The following is a 20,801-nucleotide window of genomic DNA, read 5'->3' as shown; positions in this document are numbered from 1 at the left end:
TTAAGACACTGTGGTAGACACTGAAACTGTTTATTGAAACACGTGTTCTTGTATGCTTGTAATAAATCTGGACATACAATCTTTGCCTGACCTTTACCAGTCAGTTAAAGGTGCTTCTCAACAAGTGGGATTAATATATTTTACAATTAATATTTTCTATAAAGTAGATCTTTTCTATAACATTTGGTGTGTTTATTATTATTTATTACTGATTAAGTGATCTTAATTTTGTAAGAGCTTTGTATCAGTCTAAGACTAATCCTGTTGCCAAGCATACTACTGTACTGTTTTTGGTACACATGGAAAGCTTACTTGTACTTGTAAGTCACTACAGAAACCCTGTTAGTGCGTAGCTCAGTCTCCATGTCCTCTCTCTGAAACTGACCGTGACATGACAAGTTGGCTGCAGCACAAACAGAGTGAAAACAAGTGATCCTGCAGCATCAGTGGAGGATGATTACGGTTTCTTTAAATGTGAGGGTGACTGATTGGTTCCACCTCATCCCTCCTTGTACTTTTCCTCTGAAGTGGAAAGCCTGTGGCTTCATGGCTTCAGTGAAGGGATTAGTGTATTGATAAATCATGGCATGGCATGCCAGTGTGACAGATCTATGCAGGGCTACACCCACTGGATGTCACAGACTGAGAGAGATGTTAAAATAGAATCATAGCAGACGAAGGACAAACTTTTGAGGCAACCAGAGGAATGATAAAAGCTGATTGGAGCAGCCATAGATGAAAGGGAGAAGCGGTTTCCTGTTTGGGGCAGTTGGTTGTTGGGGAGCATCAGTAATGAACCCCTCAGTGCGATTAGAGCCATCACCACTCAGGTCCTCCTGAGGGTAGCAGGGATAATAGAGGTCCAGCAATGCTTTCATCTGTTCAAAAACTCACATTGGCTAGTGGACTGATATGGTCCTTTCCATCTCCACCTTCCATCTGACATGAGTGTGAAAAGTGCAGCCTCAATGACACTATTAGCTTTCAATAATCTGAAGGTCTGCGATTAGACAATAGGATCTGAAAAAAATATGAAAATAACAGAGAATGAGTTTGAATTTTCTTATTTTCTGAATAATTGTACAGACTGTACTTAAGTGCTGTTTGAGAAAAGTAATTGGTAGGCTAAAGAGTCCAGTAGTGGCCAGTTTTGGGCAAAATGTAATCATTTACATACTGGATATTACTCATTGAAAAGGTCGACTAATCGCATTACTTTTCTAATCACTCAAAAAGTAATTACTGACATTAACCCACCTGTTTCTTTACTTCTGTTACTCAGCGATCAGCTCCATCAACGGTGCCTTTAAACAGCTTGAAAGCCACAGCCACATTTTCCATCTTCTGTGTTTAACACATGCAGAAGAATAAAAGGATACATGGTTTAATAAGCAGTCAGTCTACAGAGGTATTTGATCATCAACAGTCAGCTTAATGTTAACCCCAGTGACTGCATTAAGTCCTGTCCTCTCAGTGAAGCTTTGTTGTTCTCACAGCCTCGAACTCCAACCAGCTGATTTCTGATTGAGGAGGTTGCTAACATTAGCAAGCCAGCTAAGAAGACACAACATGTCGCACCAGGCTACAGTAGCACCTACTGGACCAGTCTGTCCACTGAACACAGAGAGACCAAAATGCCATCAACCCTCCATCAAACTACCAGTCCACTCCCAAACTGTCAAAGTAACGGAGTGTTACTGATATTAGTAACTGTAATGTAATTACTGAATTTCAAATTGTAATTCCATACACTACTTGTGACTGAAAAATGTAATCACATTACTTATTAATTACATTACAAAGTAGTGCTTCTCTTCCCAACACTGGTAGTAGTGTTTATTTAGTATTTGTTATTTTGGTAGTTGTAATAATAGCTAAGGCAATAGTAGAGGCATATAGTCAACTTTTTTTTCCAAAATACCTTTACTTTTTTTTGCATTCATTAAGTCATTTTTCCAGTTTGAAGTTTTCGAGAAACATTTCTGAAATTAGGTTAAATTTAATAATAGTTTCACCCTGGTGCATGATCTGTTTGTGGATATAGATCAGGGTGATGGTTGGTGAAATGTGTGTTTCATTGCAGAATATGTTCATATTTCTGTTGGAGCTCATATGCCTTTTGAAGATTACAGTGCTCTGTTATTTTGCAACTATCACTGGAAATTTTGACACTAACTATTTGAACTTGTGTTACTTGCATTTTGCAGTTAAGCATTTGTATCCATAAAAAGTATGATTTGATGAAAAGAATGGTGACATCCAATGCTTGCAGCAATCATGGGTTACTTGTTGGAGTGTGTTGTTGCTGCAACACTAAGCTGACTGCTGGGAGAATCTTCTTTATTTCGCCAGTGTGTTTCAGCGCAAAGCCTTCATCAGGGTGATTTACAGCAATCATGGGTTAAGCCGGTCAAAGCTGTATGATAGTATGGATAATCCATAGCAAATAATGATCTCTGGTGCATACTGCTTCCAGGAAACAGCCACAGCCTTGACATTGACATCTCACCTTCCTTTCCCATCTTGGCATCTATACTACAACCTTGAACAGTGTTGCTCTGCTCTCTAGTGGCCTAAAAGGGGCACAGCACTTTCAGTGAAACTCGAAAAACCCTCAAAACTTGATTGTTTGATGCATGTAGAACATGTACTGATTCAGCAAAAAGATATGAACTTTTGTGGCATTAGTAGGAATGCCAGTGTGTCACGGGTGAAGGTTAGTCAACAGAATTCAGTTCATTCAGAATTCAGTAAGTCTTTGTTAGGTACTACTTTGAAAGATGTTGTGAAACTGATTCCTGTATTACCCATTTCCCTTTTGCATGTTGCCTTTCTCATCCTTTGAGATAACATATTCATCCTAACTTGCTATCCACTGTTTAAAACTATGAGAAATTATGTTAAGGAATCATCAGACCCACAGTGTACAGCACACATATTCCCCTGGGACAAACAGCATTGTAGGAACTCCCTCTGCCAGCCTGCTATGTCTGTGCTTGTGTGGTCACAGCTGTGACTGTACATCATCTTTAAATCATCTACTCATTAATCTGAAGAAGAGAGCATGAACACAAATTGATTAAATGACTCAAGTGTGTTTTCATTTCTATTTTTAACAACCAATTTCAGGGGGTTCATCATGTTGTGGCTGGCACTAGACAGACGCTAATCATTCCCAGTTTTCCATTTCACTTTATACTTATTTGAATACTTGCTTTGTAGATGTGTCTGCATGTACTTTCCCAGATCATGAATGTTGCAGGAAAATGTACATCCTCTTTTCATGTTATCTCTTTCTTTCTCTTTTACTCCTTTTCTCATCATCTTTGACCTTTGTGCCATCTTGGCCATCGTAGGGAGAACCAGGTTTCCCAGGCGCTCCTGGGTTAAAGGTGAAGTCACTACTGAGCAGTTTATGCAGCAGTTATTACATGCTTAATCCAGACCAGCAGGTCATAACTGTTTTTCTTCCACTGCAAAGGGCCAGGCTGGCATCCCTGGTACCCCTGGCATCCCTGGCAAGAGAGGCTACAGGGTAGGCCTGGCATGGAATGAGCATCCCAACTGTCTGGTTGTGCTTCTGTCAGTCACTCTTTTTCCTCTAGTAACTGGATGTCTGTGAAGTCAGATATTCATCATGTCATTGTTTGTCTCTGTGACTGGCCAAAGCTTCAAATGAGCCATAACATGGTATCTTTAACTCTCTGTGATGTCAGCTTGTTCAGCTGGCATTTGTTGGAGGGCTTTGGTCTTCATAATGGATGGTATAATTAGCCAGCCTTAATGAATTGGGCGGGCTACCTCCTTGTTGTTGTACTGTACAAGCATTATCATACCATTTCTAATTTCTAACAACACTCATACATGCATTCATTCTGGATCCAAGAGGAATGAATTGCCAAAAAACAATTCTTGTATGTGCTGTGATCTGTGGGAATGCATAGTAATGCAGAAACTCAAGTGCTATTCCTGTTTATGTGGCTTTCAACTGCATCTCACAATCTTCATCAGCCAATTGAGTTTGTTCAGTTGTAATGGAGATGGCTCAGATATCATCATGTGTCCATGGTGAGGACCCTCTTACACAACACATAACATCAGTAGTCTGTAAGGAGGAAGAGAATAGAGAGAGGGAGCTAACTCAGCAGGGACCACTAGGAGCATCCCAGTGGGACTCCTCTACAGAACATCTAGCCAGAGTCTTCAAGCCACAAGAAGTCAGCTCCTGCCACAAAGCATCCAATACCTGGAGATCATGCTGTCACATGTAATGTGACAGCATTACATCAGTGAAAAAGCAAGGAGCCTAGACAACAGACTGAATGAACACTAGAAAAAGACACCAGCCATCTGAGACCAAAACCACTCACAGCATCCACTGTGAAGAGGTCAAAGATTATCAACCGCCTTCACATCTGACACCACAGACCATCTTTAAACAGAGATAGGCTTAACCATCCCCTTCCATATTATCACCATATACAACCACCTGACCAGAATTCCATACTTAGGTCACATGATGGCATGTGAGCAATCTCTGTGACAACTGAGCAAACTTTATTCACTGATGAAGACCATTAGTTGTGGATGAAAGCTCCAAAAATAGTTAGTAAGTGGACCTTGAGTCAAGATTTTTTTTTAGTCAAACTACTTTTTCAAAGGTCGAAATGAAGTCATGTTCTACTCACTTGTTGCCTGCTGTTTGATGTAGATTTCTTGTTAATCTGCATACCATATGAATCACTGTAGCCTCATCCCATTGTGTGAACTACCTTGGATATTTTTATCATTATGAGGGTTGCAGATTTTATTTTGCAGATATATAGTAATATATAAAGTTTTGACACATTTTCTCATTCAAGGGAATGTGTGTCCAAACTTTTGACTAGTACTGAATGAGGCTCCTAGTGGCCATATATTTAAAATCATTTTTAACATTGTTAACAACAAGCAATGTGAAATTTAGTTTGATTTGTATATTTTATCTATTCATTTAATTATTCAGTATGTTTTGTCAGTAAATATTTAAAGGTAGTAAATCCATCTTTTTTCAGTATATTCAGAGTTTTATTTGTATACTTTCAGAGTCCCATGGAGGTTTTTGTCATATAAATTGAGAAAATGAGAAAATGTAGATGTAAGGAATACTAACATTAAAATATCACTGACTGGCAGCTTTGAAAACAAACGGTATCCAGTAACAGATAACACTATTATTTTGGTCATATTGTTCTTGTCTGATTAATACAGTAGTAATTTGTAGTATAGTTATATAAGAGTTTGTTGTGTTTGTACGGCAGGGAGAGAAGGGAGAACCCAGCATCACCACCCAGGGAATTAAAGGAGAACCGGGCTCACCAGGTCTGCCAGGCCTAATGGGATCCAAGGTAAAGAGAAATAGTTTGGTTAGTGGATAGATACCTGCACATACAGCAATGACTCCATTACAGAGTCCTTCCACAATAGCTAATACTCATAGTCACAATATGATATTTCTCTTACAGGGTGACAAAGGCGACCAGGGAGACAAGGTAGGATAGGAGAGCATTATGAAAGGACTTAACAAGAACATCTTAATAAGAAGACAACTTGCCAAATACTAACACAAGTATTTATGGAATGTTATACCTTCATTCATCCTCTAGGGGGAAGCAGGCCCTGAAGGCCCAGCTGGACCAAGAGTAAGTCATGACAACATTATGACATACAGTATAATACACAAAATTATATAATCATTATGTTCACGATGAGGTTTACAGATTGTCTATTTTACTTTAAAGGGTCCTCCAGGCCCAACTGGGGAGCCAGGAAAGGCTGAAATCCTCAACAATGAAAATGTATGTCACTCTTATTTGGCTGCACTTTTCTTAGATATAGAAAAACTAAAGTATACAATAAAGAATAATTTTAACATTTAATATTCCTCCACAGGATATTCGCAACATACCACTGATGGTGAGTACTGTCTATGTTTCATCATGATGTGTGCAAACACAATAATTTTTAGGATTTGTTCATTCTTGTTAAATGGAATGAACTCTTATCCTTCTAGGGCCCGCCTGGATTACCTGGACCTCCAGGGCCCCCTGGGCTCACTGGTGCCAAGGTAGGAGACATTAGAAAGACAATTGACACATATGTATTACACATTGGCTTTTAGAGATAAGCTTGTTTGTGTTCATGTTTTCTGGGTTTCATGACCAGATTAACATTTTAGTTGCCCAGGAGCATATATTGACTGTAGGGCCCCTATTGACCCTTCACCTCCAACCCTTTGCACATTGTGTCATATACACAGTGTCTCCAAGTTCCCATTAAGTACAGTGCACACAGTAGATTACACATTATAGCCCAAAGAAAACTATATAATTTACCAGTACTCCTATGCTTTGATAATACTAACTGGAGTAATTGTTTATGGGGATTTGATTATACACAAATCAATGTTTTTAGAATATGCACTATATGTGCACAATATTAATATCCCCTCTGCAAGACACAACCACAGGATTAGATAATAATGAAGGATCCTTTGGCCTTACTTGATATTGTACTTTTGTTTTTGTGCAAATTCCAATAAATTTGCAATTAATCAGTTGATTAGAAACCAATTTAGATAAAGTAAACCTGGGGCCCCTTACAGTCTGGGGCCCTGGGGCAGTTGCCTGCTTTTCCCAGTTGGTAATCCAGCCTTGGTGTTTCCTCAGGGTGAAGTGGGCCTACCAGGGGCTCCAGGATTGGATGGAGAGAAGGTAAGACTTCCTTATTGGCACCCCATATTATTGGCACTTTATTTTTTTAATTAATGTTTATGTAACAGAACCCATTACATGTTTTAACACATATGTTGGAATGATGGTTGAAGCTCCTCATAGTACGATTTGATGCAAAAAGAAAATAAGCCTCCTCAGTTTCGCAGTTTCCTGTTATTCATGTTACAATAAGTAAGACAAGTAATGAAGCAACCATAATAAGTATTGAGATCTTGTGTTTTCAGGGCCCCAGAGGGAAACCTGGAGAGCCTGGTCCAGCAGGCCCGGCCGGTCCTGAAGGTCCCAGAGGGGAGGGTGGTGTCATGGGCTTCTCAGGACCCAAGGGAGACAAGGGAGACATGGGTCCATCTGGATCACCTGTGAGTGACTGTGTTAACCACACACCACACCACATCACACCACAGCCTGGGGTTCACTGACCAAAGCCTGAGTCCTACATCTGTCATTATCCAGAGGAACGGCCTTGGTTTTTCTAGCTGCCCTCTTATTATCTAATTAGAGACTCGCTAGCTTGGAAGAGACCCCAGGAACTGAGTTTAACTTTTAATTCTCTGTGGCAAATGTGGCCAAATGTGCCCCCATACAAAGGCCTATGCTATTTGTAGCTTGGAATTACATGGAAAGCCCTACAGTACATACTGTTAGTACTGTAAATCTCTATGTATGTAACATAGTGACTGATTTATAAAGAGAGAGACATTTATTATGCTTTTGCTCATCCATCTTTTGTTTGTCTTGTTTGAATGAGGTAGGGTGAGCAGCAATGAATCCCTGACAACATTTCTCTAGCACTAAGAAAATGAACATTGGGTCATTATAATGTTAAAAAAAGGATTGTCACTAAGCTATACTGGTGGGTGACAGTGTGGATTTGAAATGAAAAAACAAAAAACAAGTTCTTTTCTAAATTTTTGGCTTCTATGTCAGCAATTGTAAAAATAAAAACTGCAAGATAGTGCATTTTTAAAGATGCTGAAACGGTTCACATTAAGCAAATGCTTTTGTTTTGACCTGAAATGTATGTTTCAGAAAATTAATTAAATGAGTCAATTAAAGTCAAAATTCTCTATTCTCAGAACTGTTTTCAAGGGCCCATCCCATCCCCACATTTTTTTTTCACTTCAAATACAAAAAAACAAATAAACCATTGACAGGACATACACTGGCCTGGTGCTGATTGATGCAACATTTTGGTAATTACTTGGATAAAAACAAACCTTATTCACTTGTCTTTTCTGCTTTGATTGTAATATGAAGATCAACTCATCAGCCCCTGAATTGAATCGCTCTGCCATTATCGTGATGTCTATCTCCCCTTCCTTGTTCTGTAGGGTTTAGATGGCCCTACGGGTGAAAAAGGGGCTACAGGGGCCCCAGGCTCTATTGGATTACCAGGCATAATGGTACGCAATGGTGCCTCTCGGACTGCATCTTTCTGGATGCAGTGTTTGACTTGGCAAAGGGGGATAGTGGAATACATTTTCTATTTACCCCAAGTGTGAAATGGTGTTGCTTCATCTTTCATTCGCTCTGTAGTTTGTTTGATGGGTGAATATATCATCAACTTTGTGTCCTCATATGTCTTTGCCACCAATTTCTACAGGGTTCTAAAGGTGAACCTGGAGAAAGGGTCAGGTCAGAAATGGTAAGGGTTTCTGACTTAGTGCTTCATGCTAAATCAGAGCATAACTTGTTATAATCATGTTTTATGAGCAAGAGTATTAGCTGAATGTAAACTGTGGCTTTGGTTTGTGTGTGTCTGTATTTAGATCTATGGTCCTCCTGGGCCCCCAGGACCTCCAGGACCAGTCGGCCCAGCGGTGAGTCAAATCCACCAATTAACCCCTTCATCTAAAGGGTGGCTCATTCGTAATGCAGACTGATGCAACCAAATGTACTCAGTAAGAATAATGACAACTGCACCCAATGTGATAGCACCTACATTTCAGGAGTAGCACACAAGTTCGCACACCACCAAAGTTTTAAATGTAGGTGATAAACAGACAGGTGACAAAGACAAAGTGTCAAAAAACTTGTTTTAGATATTAGTGCAGTTGGAATTTTCATTATGTACAGTAATTTATCTTTGAGAGAATCATCGTCATAAATTGAATTAGTTCCTTTACTTTTCAAAAGGGTATGGACATGTTTTTGTTGGAAGTGTTCATTGATTGACAAAAATCCTAATTTTCCCCAATTTATTTAATGACCTAATTAAATAATTCCAAATGCCTCAAAAATGTGGTTAAGTGTGGATAATGACCATTCTAAATCAAGTATAGTATAATATCATCTGCATAGAGGGACATTTTGTACTCTTGGTTATACATAGTTATACATTTATTATAACAAAAGTATTTAAAAAAAATAGTTTTCAACACCTCGAAGTCATTTAATTTGTTTCATATGGAAAAATTAGAAAGTTTTACTTTTCATTCAGGCTTTGCAACCCCACACAGGTGGCTTACACATGCCTAATTTGTATGTTGACAAATATGCCAGTGGTATGCACTGGCAACAACTGAGATTGTGTCGATTGTGTCAGTACACTCACTGTGTTGTTGTTTTTTCCATTTAGGGATCGCAAGGATCTTCAGGGCCTAAGGTGAGATATTATTTCCATAAAATAGTACTTTCAATAAATCTGCCCCTACTTATATATGGTCTGCTTCACATACATTAAATGAGTAAAAGTTTGAGGATGTGATTCTATCTTACCTCATCTCTCAGGGAGAGCCAGGCATAGGCATCAGGGGAGAGAAGGGTGCGACAGGTCAGAAGGGTGACAAGGGAGACAGAGGCCATCTTGGGCTCCCTGTAAGTACACAGAAGTCCCTGTCTTTTCAAAAGTTTGACAAATCTTTCTCTTTCTTTCAGGTAGATTGGTGTTCTATCTTGTTAAGTTTTCAAACTCAATCTTGATCATTGCAGGGTTTAAATGACGGCTTCAGCTTCAGTGCTGACATGTTAGAGTTATAGCTGACATAAAATCACTTTAGATATTTGTTACTGACTGATGTTTCATGGCTGAAGAGTTACTTTTATATTGTCATAATCTTGTTGAAATGGGGGTGGGTGGATTGTGTCAAATGAAGTAAATAACACTACAAATCTAGATATTTATTATTGTAGGTTTTGAATCATAGTGTTACTGAAATAATGTTTAGGCTGTTTTATACTGAGATGCTTTTAAACTCGTCAAAATGGTGTCTTTGGGTGTCTTTTGTTCTTTGTTTACACCCTTATTTAAAAATCATTTATGTACACAGTATGCAGTCGCTCTCAGGTAAAAACCTTGTATCTCCAAAAGTCTGGCTTTTCAAGAACCAAACCTTTGCTTGCTCTGACTACATACTTATGAATATATCCCTTTGACTCTGTAATATATTCAAAGTTAAAATGTAAAATTATGAGGTTTTCACATGATAGCGATATGTGTCACATCATAAATTGCACAGTATTCCTCTTTTTATGTGAAACTATGGATCATGTTGTGTTCTATGTTGTATTGTTTAATACAATAACTTTCCATAATGGGCATAACTGAGCCAGTATACTTTAACCAGCTGGGGTGGAAAGAGTATCACTGAAGCAGGATTGTTTCTGTCTGAAATCTATGGTGGCTGAGAGAGAGCTCAACACACTGCAGCTTAAGAAAATACTTGGAAATAGACAGAAAACAAGCAAACAAATAATACAATTTAGCACTTATTTAGAAAAAAATAAAGCATTAAGTAATTAAACACAGGCAAATCAAGAAACAATTTAACACATATGCAACATGAAGAAACACACTGTAAATACACAAGAATTTCTGGGAGGACACTAAAAGCTGATGACAACATCGACCGCCCATACAATAAATTAAGTTGGAAAATGAGCTAAAAATGCTTAATTTATTTAGTTTTAATATCATTGGAAGTAACTGTTGTACAGTTGTGCAGCATGACAAATTACTGGCATTTACAACTGGCAGTGTTTCTGTATTTGTTTTTATTCTGTACCAATGTGAGAGCACATAATGCATATTAATATATTTGGGTAGCTTTTTCTGGAGCTTTTAACAGCATCAAAGAATCAATTTGCTTTTGAAATCCACGACTGAAAGCTTGTTTTAACAATCTAAAAAATGTCATATGCTGTTGTTTTTTGATGAGGACAATGTCAATCAGATACCAGTGATTGGTTAGAAGAAAATCGAATCCCCCCTTTAAAGATAAGCCTGGTGATATTCTATATTTTTTTCTTAATGTTGACAAATCCCATGAAAAGACCAAAACCAACAAGAAATAATAAAAAGTATTGTATGTGTATCAAAACCTGATATATCTTATTCCACTGTGCCATAGAGCTTCATTGTTGTCCACAAACTATTAAAACACATCAATAAGCAATAATTTATTATGTTTTTTTAAAGAGTTCCATCTTCAGTAGAAACCACTGGGTTTGGGGCTGAGGAGTATAAACAGGGTAGGAAAGTCAGACAGTATTGAGAGATGGGCTAACACATTGGTTTTTTCATGAAATTTGTTGACAAAAAGAAAATGATCGAATAATGCCGTCCTAACAAGAAGACTTTGTCAGCTGAAATAATGGAAACAGGAAAATGGCCATTCATTAGCATTAATGTTCGAATAGTAGCAAATCCTAGATTATGTTGTTAAATGCTTCCACCTTGCAGCTTGTACATTAAGCTTTTAGTGCGTTTTTATCTACAAATATGAATATGGTTATAGCATATCAATGAGTGTGAAAACATGAGCAATAACAGGGCCATCGTCTTAATGTCATCATCCAACCATGACCAGCAGAGGAAATTACTGACAATTACTGTCATTCACTTAAGCACCACCTCCACCTCCACCACTTCCATCACCCTTCATTTGTCATCATCTGAATGTGTTTTTGAAGTCACTTGAGTCACAGCTTCACTCACCCTCCCCCCCCACCTCCCCATCCCGATCCCACCCCCCACCTTCCTCCCACCATCTTCCCCATCATCTCTGCTCTCTAACTGTGTACAACGCTATACAGGGGGCTCATGGGTTAGACGGCAGACCGGGTCCAGTGGTGAGTGGCGCAAGTCCTGTTCCGGTCCCCCTTCTCCTGTTCCTCCTCCTCCTCTTCCTCTTCCACCCCCCCACCCCCCCGCTACAGCTTGTTTGATGTCTGCCATGTCTGCTTGTCTTGTCAGCTTGCTTTCCTGCTTCCCATGCTTGTCCTGTCTCGTTTCCTTCTATGGGAGCTCTGTGAGGATGACTGTTCAGAGTTGGGTTCTGGGGATGCACTTGCATTCATTGACTATCTGCTGTGGCAATTTTGGACCACAACCCCTCCCACAATCATTACATCAATTATTTTGTAAAGTCTACATCACAAACTATGAAAGAAAGGCATTCCCATGAATGAGACACCCTGTGATTACTTGGTTTAAAAATAATTACCATAAAGTCTCAACAAACAGGCTTGTTTTTTTAATGTTAACAATGTTCTGTTTGTTTGATAAATTCAGGATATATACATTTCTACAGGATTTACTCCATCAAAACAACGACAGTTGTACCAACAGTTGAACCACTCTGCTGTTGTGAATTTGTCTTATAAATAGAAATATATTAATCAAATAACTACAACCTCTTCTACTTTGCCATTTTTTTCGATCAGTGTCATGGTACTGGCATTAAAATTCAACGCCTCTAATAGCTCAAGGATGGGTTCATGCCCTTTGAGCTACTAGGAGGCTTATAATGTGAAATATGAGTGTACAGTAGTAAGTGTTAAATTCACTCACTAATTAATTTCAGTCAGTTCTTCTTTGCCATTTTTAAAAATATTTTGGACCTTCCGTAATGTGAAACATCTGCCGGAAATACTGAGTTTTATTCACAGCAACTTAACACTGTTCAAAAAACAGCAAAGTAGAAGAGATTTTATTATTTCATAAAATGTATATCTGTTAAAAAGAGAAAGTCAGAGCAGCAGAAGGGTGCTGTGGAAATGTATGTTATATATGTATGTTGCTGAATTTACCATGGGAGCCATTATAGTACAATATTTGGATTTTTGGCCTCTACTAGTTTATGCTGGACATGCCCAGCTACTTTTTTGATGGCAATCATTTCAAATTTGTAAAAAGTCTCTCATTACTACCTGGGGCCAGCCAAGTGCAATGTTGCTTAGTGCAGCTTAAAATTTACATTATGTCTCATATTAGAGACCATGACAGTGTAAATCCACAGTCCTCAATCTTGCCTCAACAGTCTCCTGCCTGATAATCCTGTACCAGCAGCGGGCTGCAAAAGCTGCCATTGCTACAGTAAGAACTATCCAAAAGGAGCATGCAGAGATGCCCATGCTGCATGTTGATGTGTCATACAGTACATTTGGACAGTCGTATTCCATACAGCACTGTATCTACTGGATATGCCTGCGATGCAAGGTCTTCCTCTCCAATCCTGACTGCTACTCAGAAAGAGAACTGCAGCTGATGACATTTTATTCATTTTCCCTCCTTTTTAACAGTTTGGACAGTAGTTCAACAAGCATGGTGTTAATGCCACAGGTGTTAGGACAGAAAATTACAGCCTAACCCTTTTCTGTCTTTCAAGATTAGTTACAATTTGGTATAAATGTTCCATGATGTTATATTTTATCAAACCTATTCATGTCCACCAGAAAGCTTGTTGATGTACTGATTTGAGGCATTTTATAATGATATTGTCTCTAGTAGTTTCCTGTTTGTAACTGCTGACAGGTACTTATTTTCCCTTTTTGTTTTAAAGGGTCTAATAGGACCAGCAGGTGTGCCAGGGCCAGCAGGACCAAAGGGAGAGAGAGTGAGTATCTGTGTGTGTGTGTGTGTGTGTGTGTGTGTGTGTGTGTGTGTGTGTGTGTGTGTGTGTGTGTGTGTGTACATACAGTATATGTACATACAAATGCATGCATAGTTTCAGAGTTTTAAACACTTTGGGTTTTCTCTCATCACTGCAGGGTGAAAAGGGAGACGCAGGATTACCAGGACCAATCGGGCCTCAGGGCATCCCTGTAAGTCTGTCACTCCAATTTAATACACAGTATACCACAACATGAAGCAACTGTTACCTCATTGGTGAATAGGACACTTTTTAGCAAGGATGAGTGGAGTGGAAGCACTTTTTTTCCCCCCAAAATCTAGTGTCATCAAATAATACTTCATATTATTCAGATTTGTTTTCTTGTGTGAGTAGAAAATTCCATGCACAATCTAGACCATGGGATGGTAAAAAGATACAATCTTCATTGTCATGTACAGTACACAGTATCGAAATGTTGTAATTGAATCAATTGACATTAAGGGCCTCAAAAAGAGATGTATCACACAAAGACTATGTAACCGGTCAAAGTACCTCAAATCCATCAAAGGTGGTTGACAGAGATTTCTAAAAGAAGTATTCGACATTTTGGGAAATGACACCAGTCATTTCCATTTAATTAATATTTTGGGTGGCCCAACCAAATTAATTAACTCCCACCCAAACAGATTCTCTACATTTTTGTAAATTTCTTCCATTCAACTATTGCATTCAGTGAAAATGCATTATGCTATTTCTCATTTCTTTTTGCAGGGTTTAGTAGGACCACAAGGACTCAAAGGGAACCGGGTAAGACAATACCTGCTATGTTTTGCAAGTTATGACGATAGCAGAACTAGGGACATGATTCTGGCTCATTGGCACACATTGCATACCAGCTGTGGAACATACACAGACCTTCTTTGGAAGTCATATTTCATCATAGCAGGCTGCAGTTGCATCCACAGCATTATTTAACATCTGCCATTATTGTTGAAACTGTCCTGCAGGGCCATAAAAGGTCACCTGAGCAGCGTGACTGCTTCAATGACACTCTCAAGTAGATGTGAATTAAAGAGCTTGATATCCATAAATCAGATGCTCTCTTTGATATCATGCATGAAAAGAAAGCCAGATGAGTCTGATAGTTTGCTTTGATTTTTTTTTTTTTATGATTCTGAATAATTCACGTCAAGAAGTCTTTAGCATTTCTGAGGCAAATGTATTTGTTTTGTGGTGGCTTTGTTTTGAACCTGATGGTCACTGATTCACTTCAGAATAAACTTTAACAGATCAAAGGAAATGAATAATTCTGATCATATTAAAACACATAATTTTCATTTATCAAAGACAAATACAAAGATGTTAGTAAGTGACATTGGAGACAGCTATCTCTGCCTCAAGCATTTCCAGCTTTGCTGTCTTTTATGTGATTACATAATGTGGATTCAGTTTATACTTGAAGTTACAACTTACTATTTGGTCTATTTTAGTAATTTAAGGAAGAGTTCAACATTCTGGAAAGTACACTTATTTGCTTTCTTCCTGAGAGTGAGATGAAAGGCTGGATATTAATCTAATGTCTGTGCGTTAAGTATGGAGCTTGGGCAGGATATGGTTAGCTTAGCTTAAAGACTGGAAGCAGAGGGAAACAGCTAGCCTGGGTCTATCCAACGTTAAAAGATATGCTTTCTAACACCCTTAAAGCTTGCTTGTTTTTTCCATGCACAATCAGAAATGTAAAAATGATAATTAGTCAGTTTAAGTGGAATTCTGTGCTGGTACAATGTCTTGGTGAACAGCAGCCACGTGCAGTGACTGTGCACAGACAGTAGAGATAGGAAAAAGAAATAGTTCCAGCACTATTTCCAGCGTGTTAGTAGGCATATTTTTTACCTTGGACTGAGCCGGGTTAGCTGTTTTTAACCATGTTCCAGTCTGTATGCTAAGCTTGGCTAAACATGTCCTCACTAACATATTGACATGAGATTGATACTGATCTCAGCTTACTCTTGGGAAGAAAGTAAATTAGCATATTTTGTTCTTGAACTTTTCTTTTAATTTGCAAAGAGTGGCAATAGAGCCCTGCAAAATGATACTGAGTAAAAATGAACTTCATCTCCAGGTTGCAGTGTATTAGAGATTTGTTTGTAATGTCCACATACCCTTCCTCTAAGAGAATGTTTCTGTTTCCCTCCCATTAACATGTGACTCTTTTAATATTTCCACTCCCATCTTTTAAGTCTTCACATTTCATAACCTCTCTCAACACGTTCAACTGAGCTCTACTGAAAAGTAGCAATATTTCAATATTTCAGCTACTACATTCTCTCTAGTAGGCAAAGTTAAGAAAATACTGCTGATAAACATATACAAATGTGACTGTTCAGTTGAATGTGTTGAAGACAAAGCTATGGGATAGTGTTGGTGTTTTTACTCTTTGTCCTGTCCTTTGTTTCCGCAGGTCTTCCTATCCCCTTTTCCTTCCCTCCACCTTGCTCTGTGGCCTGTGGCTCTTTTTATTGCCGGGGTTGCCCTCTCTCCCTCTCACAAACCTTGGCCTCCTGCTCCTCCTCCTCTTCCTGCATTCTAATGTAGTCCTGGGTTAATCTTCCTCCTCTTACACCTCCTCTTTACTCCTACTCCTACTTAACAGTACCTCTTCCTTGCAAGCCTTCATGTAGTCCCTCCATGCCTGATCCCTTTCCCAATACCCCAAATTGGCAATGTCAAAATGTTGTCATATGCTATATGTAGACGGAAGCACGCAAAAGATTTTATTTCTGAGCTTATCATTTTAAGACACAGTTAAATGTATGTGAGATTAAACAAGTTTTTTCAACATGTAACCAGTGACTTTTCAATAGTTTTATGTAGTTTATTTGCCATATTTGTAGTCTTGTCATAACTCCTAAAAGCTCATGCAGTGGGTTCCATAATCTCACAAAAAATTGTTCCATTCCTCTGTGAGCCTCTGTCAGATAGCAGTACTCATAGCTGAGCTTTGCATCTGAGCCATTTGAGACAGCATTAAAAGCATTAAACCAGATCACAGTCTAAAATATGACTTTAGTTGTGTGGGTGATGTGAAGACAGCACTGGGAAAACACTGCAGTCATATTCTATATACATAAAGTGTAATTTCTTACTCTGATGCGATCCAGCCTTTGACCTTGGTGAGCAGGGGTTCTGTTGATACTATGATCTTGTTATGGTCCAGTTTTACATTAGTCTAAAGTTACTAAAGTTAGGGTTTTGCATTTTGTTTGGCAACTTATTCCAAGTGCCAAGCTATCAAACTGAGGATGTTTTCTGATTTTTTTTTTTTTTTACCATTAATCATCCTATTTTTTGGGTGGTGCAGGATAATAGAATTTTGAAGTGAAAAGAAAAATACATTTTCCAACATATTTTTGATGATTCATGTTGAACTCGAGGGTGTACAGATACAGTACATTTATCTAATCAAATGTGATTTGGGGTGTTAAGCTAACCCTGCCCATCGTATAAAATCCCACTTTTTCAATTCAATTTCCAATTCAGTTTTATTTATATAGCACCAAATCATAACAAAAGTCATCTCAAAGCACTTTTCACAAAGAGCAGGTCTAGACCGTACTCTTTAATTTACGGTGACCCAACAATTCCCCCATGAGCAGCACTTGGCGACAGCGGCAAGGACAAACTCTCCTTTAACAGGAAGAAACCTCAAGCAGAACCAGGGTCTAGGTAAGCGTCATCTACCTTGACCGGTTGGGTTGAGAGAGAAAGGAGGGGGGGAGGGTGAAGAGACACAGAGAGGCATAATAACAACAATAATAACAATAACAACGATAATAATAATAGAGATATGACTAGTAATAATAATAGCAATAATAGCTGTAGAAGGTGTCGAGGCAGAACACCCACAGGACCACGCCGCTATCCTCACACCATCCCCGCAGCCATGCCCCACAACGTCCACAACCCAGACTCCGGATTGACTGTTAGCTTGTGGGTCATAGCGGCTAGCAGCAATAGGAGGGCTGTGTTTGGATATCAGTCAGCAAAACATTTGTTTTTTATCGTCCTTCTGATCTAACAATGCAGATTGGTGGATGTCCATAGTTCTCTACAGCTTCTTATCTCTCTACAGCTCTGTATTACGCTGTATTTCCTGAGCCACACCCACTTTCCAGCAGAGAATTAGATTTAAATCTTAGAACTAAACCCCACCCACATATTCTGTTCCCCTCTGAGACACATCACATCATGGAGGATAAAGACACTCTCACTAGTGCTCTTCCCCTAAATTCTGTAAGTTCTTACTTACTCATTATATCCACCCACCCTCCTCTATGTTGTCTTTCCAGGTTGGGTGGGAAAAAGACAATAGGATTTACTGTAAGAGACCTGGCTGCTTGATATTACCCTGCACACTTTGCTATTCCTGTGACATTATCATGTTACTTTTACACAGTATTTTGTTCAGCAGACACCTGCACTGATAAATGTAAACATTAAATGAAATGTGTGTCTTCCTACTCTAACTATAAAAGCTGCTGTTACTGTACATAAGCTTTTCGGTAGTCATTGGCAAGATGCTTGAATAAAACCTGCTCACCAATGCACTGGCTTTAATCCCTCTTCCCTAACACTCACTACTTACCTTCCCTTTCCACTAAAATCTCATGACAGAATCATATATTATTATGAAAATAGAAAAAAGCACACTGAACCCATTGGTGAATTAAAGTAACTTATTGCTCATATTATCTAAATAACACATAGCTTGGAACCCCGGACAGATGAAATCTTACAAAAACCAAACATTTGCTTCATGTGTGGCTTAATGAGGAGGACTAAAGTTTGTCTTTTTTAATACGCTGTTGTTTGCAGGGAGAGAGGGGCAAGAAAGGCAACAGGGGGGCCAAAGGGGATAAGGGAGACCAAGGAGCACCTGGATTAGATGCCCCCTGTCCGTTGGTATGTCAGTATTCTGATGTGTAACCAAGAGCCAAAGGGAAGGAGCACTAGCTTGCCTCAGTTGCTCTAAAGCTTTTGTATTCTGTATTCGACTTCCTTTTGGCTCTGGTAATCAATGGTTCTAATCAACCTCAGGGAGGGTCTGGTCCAAATGTCCACTGCAGTCTCTCAGAGATATGCAGAGGTACTCAGCAAGGAAAAGGTTATGCTGTACAAATGAAAATATATTAAGGTCATGTGAAAAATGACTTGGATGGACCTCAGACCAGAACTCTGTCTGAGGAACTTTTTTCCCCAGGAATGAGACGGACAGGAACCAGGCAGCCATTTCTGATTAGTATCAACAGACACCAAAGCATTTTGTCTCAAATTTTTTCAGCCTCCCTATTTCAGCTCTGTAGCCCTGTCCTTCACATTGAAGCATAGCGGACAGGCTGAGGAGAAGCAAACTAAGTTCTACACGGACCCAAACCCATGTCTTTAAGACCCAGACCAACTGAACCCATAGATACTATCAAATTTGAGACCTGTACCTGACTGGAAACCCAAAACTATTTTTGCTTAATTTCATCCATTAGCTCACCTGGCAATGCACTGGCTATACTCTATCTCTTTCTCACTTCCCACTGGGTATTCCATGGCTACTTGCAACACACGGAAAGAAGCCCATCCCCCATTTACTCCTGGGGCATCCCTAGACAATTCCTTGTAATCCTTCTAGCAAGCTCTGGGTTTCCCCCATGTCTACACCTATTTGGATACACAGAAACCCTCTAAAAGAAGGTGCCCAAGAAGCATCCTTATCAGATACCAGATGCACCTTAAATGGTTCCTTTTGACACAATGAAGCAGGGATGTGAATCCAATCCTTGCATAAAAAAATGACTTGAACCCAAACGGTAACCCAGTAATAATGGGTTTGGGTCCACTTGCAGAACTCTAAATCCATTCACCCTTGTGAACTAAAGTATATGTTTCTGTCCAAGAAACATTTTCTCATTATGTCCTAGACCAAAATAAACTTTGCAAACTGATCTTGGTAAGCCCAGTTCCTGTCAGTCCCAGGTTGCCTGCATGTTTAGGTAAACCTGCATCCAGTCATCCAGTGGACAGAAGTACAGATCCTCCTGCCATCAAGCAGCGGAGGACAAACACTCCTCTGCTGCAAATGAGCTGCAAAACTGGTTTTTCAATGGTTGATTTCACAAACAGGGTTTCCGAGGCTTTAAAGGGGAGAAAGGTGAACCAGGCTTGCCAGGCCTGGACGGGCTGGATGCCCCTTGCCCTGTGGTATGGTGGTCTCTCTTTCCCTTCACTTTTCCCAGCATGCCTTTAGCTACCCCTAACCACAGGCTCTCAAAATTTGTCCAATAGATTCACTTAAACTTGCATGATTGCATGGAGGTTAAAATGTAATTACTGCTGTTAATCGTTGGTTGGACTAACCCAGTAACAAGACATAACTTTCCCTCTGACCACCTGTAGAATTATAATGAACAAGCCTTTCCCAACCATTTCATCATACTTACTTGTCACTACATAACAAATTTTCTATTGTTAACATGCAGTTCTATGATTGTGACTAATATCAATAATCACCTCAATCTAAAGCCTTAAAATGTTTATGTTCCCGTACACAAAGAACTTTCCTTGATAATCCTTGTTTCCTCTGTCATCTCTTGCATGGAGCACCACTTTTTCCATCTTCAAGGCAACAGAATACCACAGGTTGTGAAAAGCACAGTAGGAGCTAATATCATTTGTTCAAAGAAAGTCAGAGTTCTGGTATTCCCCTGGATAGCATCATTGCAGCACACTTGCAGCAACTTAATTAAAGGCAACTTCATGTTTTTCCATTGTCATGGGTTCTGCTTTCATTTCCAATGTTCTCCACCCACTTTAAAGAAGAGTTCCTGGAGGTAGATTTAAGCATAGGTACTTTCAGGGGTTGCCATCAGTGCTGCAGCACCACATTTTTGTCTGGCCCACACACACTTACTTCAGTCACAAACCAAGCAGTGTGAGATAATTGTGTTTGCTCCTCTTGTTTCCATTTTAATGATGCACTATATATCTGAAAGATCCTGCTTTGTGACAATGTCTAGTTACCTAAGCCCATCAGAGTTATTTGTTGAGTCTCTTCCGTGGAAAAGAGCTATTTAACATCAACATAAACTGCTCTTGCACCTCACTGGAACACCTAGTTGTTCACAGGCTGAGCAAGTCATGTCAT

The 20,801-nt window shown here is 39.2% G+C and overlaps 1 protein-coding gene across 5 annotated transcripts in view; it reads left to right on the top strand.

The window, feature by feature from the left end:
* Positions 1-20,801, top strand: part of col13a1 (collagen, type XIII, alpha 1) — a 143,169-nt gene that overhangs the window by 113,741 nt on the left and 8,627 nt on the right. For 2 of the 5 annotated variants that reach the window (XM_044372929.1, XM_044372930.1), the window contains exons 22-41: positions 3,357-3,392; positions 3,482-3,535; positions 5,301-5,387; positions 5,505-5,531; positions 5,646-5,681; positions 5,781-5,837; positions 5,932-5,955; positions 6,053-6,106; positions 6,708-6,752; positions 6,998-7,132; positions 8,105-8,176; positions 8,377-8,418; positions 8,543-8,593; positions 9,352-9,378; positions 9,504-9,590; positions 11,808-11,843; positions 13,556-13,609; positions 13,764-13,817; positions 14,378-14,413; positions 18,482-18,568. In XM_044372929.1, the coding sequence (XP_044228864.1) occupies positions 3,357-3,392; positions 3,482-3,535; positions 5,301-5,387; positions 5,505-5,531; positions 5,646-5,681; positions 5,781-5,837; positions 5,932-5,955; positions 6,053-6,106; positions 6,708-6,752; positions 6,998-7,132; positions 8,105-8,176; positions 8,377-8,418; positions 8,543-8,593; positions 9,352-9,378; positions 9,504-9,590; positions 11,808-11,843; positions 13,556-13,609; positions 13,764-13,817; positions 14,378-14,413; positions 18,482-18,568 (1,101 nt within the window). Of the gene's footprint in view, positions 1-3,356; positions 3,393-3,481; positions 3,536-5,300; positions 5,388-5,504; positions 5,532-5,645; positions 5,682-5,780; positions 5,838-5,931; positions 5,956-6,052; positions 6,107-6,707; positions 6,753-6,997; positions 7,133-8,104; positions 8,177-8,376; positions 8,419-8,542; positions 8,594-9,351; positions 9,379-9,503; positions 9,591-11,807; positions 11,844-13,555; positions 13,610-13,763; positions 13,818-14,377; positions 14,414-16,067; positions 17,180-18,481; positions 18,569-19,780; positions 19,859-20,801 lie in introns of those variants that run through there. The other 3 variants (XM_044372927.1, XM_044372928.1, XM_044372931.1) reach the window with 3 other exon arrangements.

This window comes from Thunnus albacares, chromosome 14 (assembly GCF_914725855.1).
Source record: "Thunnus albacares chromosome 14, fThuAlb1.1, whole genome shotgun sequence".
In the NCBI taxonomy this organism is placed as follows: domain Eukaryota; kingdom Metazoa; phylum Chordata; class Actinopteri; order Scombriformes; family Scombridae; genus Thunnus; species Thunnus albacares.
The sequence above is the reverse complement of the archived record's forward strand: the minus strand, read 5'-3'. Positions and strand labels throughout refer to the sequence as shown.